General features: G+C 37.8%; 1 protein-coding gene across 1 annotated transcript in view; it reads right to left on the bottom strand.

Moving 5' to 3' along the window:
* LOC122555652 overlaps window positions 1-2,775 on the bottom strand; it is a 90,925-nt gene that overhangs the window by 22,368 nt on the left and 65,782 nt on the right. Inside the window, 2 exon segments of the mRNA XM_043701648.1 lie at window positions 644-765; window positions 2,357-2,489. Coding sequence (XP_043557583.1) covers window positions 644-765; window positions 2,357-2,489 — 255 coding nt within the window.

Here is a 2,775-nt window from a genome sequence, read left to right as displayed (position 1 = left end):
CAGCGGTGTAGAGGTCAGTGCGCCAGACTACCACTGCGCCCCCTTTATCCGCTGGCTTGATGGTGAGGTCGGGATTGGAGCAGAGGGATTGGAGGGCTGCGCGTTGTGAGGGTGAGAGGTTGGAGTGGGGGAGGGGGGTCGACAGGTTGAGGCGGTTAATGTCCCGGCGGCAGTTGGAAATGAATAGCCTAACAAGCCATTGAATTCAATGGTATCTAGGGATGGGCATCAAATCTGGCTTTGCCAGTGGTGCCCACATCCCATCAAATAATAAAGAGAAAAGTAATTGGAATCGCTTCAATGGATCAGCTATTGAATTTGAACTTTGAGAAGACAAAATTCCATGGATTTGAAAGTTCTTCCTGACCCACTGGCTTAAAAATATACATTCACAATCTCATAATACAACCCACTGAAACATTTAAGGAGTAAAATCTAGAAATGTTGGAGCGTGTGGAGTGGAGCCCCACTCAAATAACAAATTTTTATTTACCAAAAATTTAAAACAGATTAACATTTTCCTGAAAATATTTTCTTTGTGTATTAATTACTTCAATTCCACTGCCTCAAAGAAAGTGAAAAGTAAATAAAACATTGAACTATCACCCACACAACTCATCTTTGAATGAATTTGTAAGTTTACCTGCCCCTGGGTAGGTGCGATTGTGAATCACACTTGTTTGGAGTGATGTTCCAAGTTGGGAGCCCAAGTGGATTTGCCGTGTTTCAGGTGAACTAAGGATTTCAGAAGTAGCCAAGTTGCTCCTGTAGGAATAAGACAGTGAAAGTACCAGGTAAATCTGTTGTAATCAGCAAGATTTGTCAGACATAGCAGCTTGGTCATTCAGAATTAGATAGGGTAAAATTCCTTCATTCGAAAGGTTGTGAATATTTGATGTTATCTTGCCCAGAGGCCTGTGGAAACCTAATTGATGAGTTAAACTGAGATTGATAAATTTCTGGATTTTAAGGGACTTGGGGGATATTGGGATAAGGAAGGTAAATAGAGGTAAAGTCAAAGATTAGCCATGATCATGTTGAATGACTAAGCAGGCTTGAGCGGAAATATAACCTGTATCTGCTTCAAATTCTCATGTTCAAGAACAAATTCTATAGAAATAAAGAAAAAAAAGTGAGAAATATTAAAGAACAATATTCTACTGTTTCATTTGTGAATTGGTTATCTTTAAATATTATTTGCTGATTAAATCTTGGTTCCTTTAAGCATCCAATTGCCTCAGTAAACAGATAGTCCACATTTGAGCCTAACCACTTCTACATGAAGCTGGCAGGATCTGATTAGCTGCCTATTTTAAGGTATAAAATGAGCAACATAATCCAATCCAATCAATTCTTCATCAATAGATTATGTTAAAATTCTTCCCACCTTTTAAAGGGTTATAGTTACAATTTGCAAAAACACTGAAACAGATTGTTTCTTCAAATGCAAATCTGCTGTTCCTCAATTAGTTTGAGACTTGTGGTCACTTTAACATCGATAAGGTTTTCATAACCGAAGTCCTGTAATGAAATGCTGGAGCTAAACACGATGCCAACTTTTCTGGCCTCAAATCAGTTTTGGATTTGGCAGCAAGTGGCCACCCAACGACTAGATTCTACGCAGTCTTGGTCTCTTCCCTCTGCTCCCTTGCTGATTCCAGAGATTGTGTTGCATTTAAGTGAAACAATATATGCCAAAGATTACTTATCAATGCTATCCTTGGGGTAGAACTTGATGGTTGTTTTTAAAATGGGTGTTTGTGAATTTGCAGTTCATATAACATAAAAACAGAATCACACATCACAGAAGGAGGCCATTCAGCCCATCATATCTAATCTGGATCTTTGAAAGAGCTGTCCAATTAGTCCCATTTCCCTACTCTTTCCTCACAACTTGACAAATATTCCCTCTTCAGGTACTTATCTGAACTTTCTATAAGTATCTCTTGAATCTGGTTCCACCATCTTTTTGAGAAGTGCATTCCAAATGCAGATCACTCGGTGGTGTACACATGTCTTCTCACCTCCCCTCAGATGTTTTGCATCTCTCTTAAATGATCCTTCAACTTATAACTGACCTTGCCTTTCGTTCTTTGTTTCATCCATCTACACCCCTCCCCCTTACCCTTCTCTAATTCAAAACCCATCACATTTCTGTGTTTCCTCAGTTGTGATAAAAGTTAATAGATCCAAAACCTTAATTTGGATGCTGCTTTGTGCTGCTGAGTGTTCCCAGCAGATTTCTAACATCTGCAGAGTTTTGTTTTTGTGTAATAAATCTGTACCCTCTTCATACCTCATTTCACATCCAGCTTTTACCATGAAGGGTGTGCAACAGAAATATTTTGAGCATCACCTGTCGAGGAGCCGTGGTTCAAAGTGGACACCAAGAGTTTGAATCTTCTGCTGTCTGGGATCCATCAACTGCCCCTGAGGGTTCGTTAGCATCATTTGATTTCTCATCAACATTTCTTGTCGGTGATAAAACTCTGAACAAAATAAAGATGCAACAAATTGATAAATGGAAACCACTTGTTGCAATTGTTTTCCTGATTCTTTTTTTTTATACATGTTTTTATTAGAGATTTAACATTTTTACAAGTTTACAAAAATAAACAAAACTCTCAAGTACAAACATTGATATACAATTAAATCAAATATACTATAGCCAAAATTTAACAAAAGAAAAAAATACCGAAAAAGGAAAAAAAAACAAAACTCAACTATCTACTAATCTAACCTACAACTAACCAGAGTGTATATTTAAGTCTCTTA

This window comes from Chiloscyllium plagiosum, chromosome 13 (assembly GCF_004010195.1).
Source record: "Chiloscyllium plagiosum isolate BGI_BamShark_2017 chromosome 13, ASM401019v2, whole genome shotgun sequence".
NCBI classification, from domain to species: Eukaryota; Metazoa; Chordata; class Chondrichthyes; order Orectolobiformes; family Hemiscylliidae; genus Chiloscyllium; species Chiloscyllium plagiosum.
This window is presented reverse-complemented; position numbering and strand designations above follow the sequence as displayed.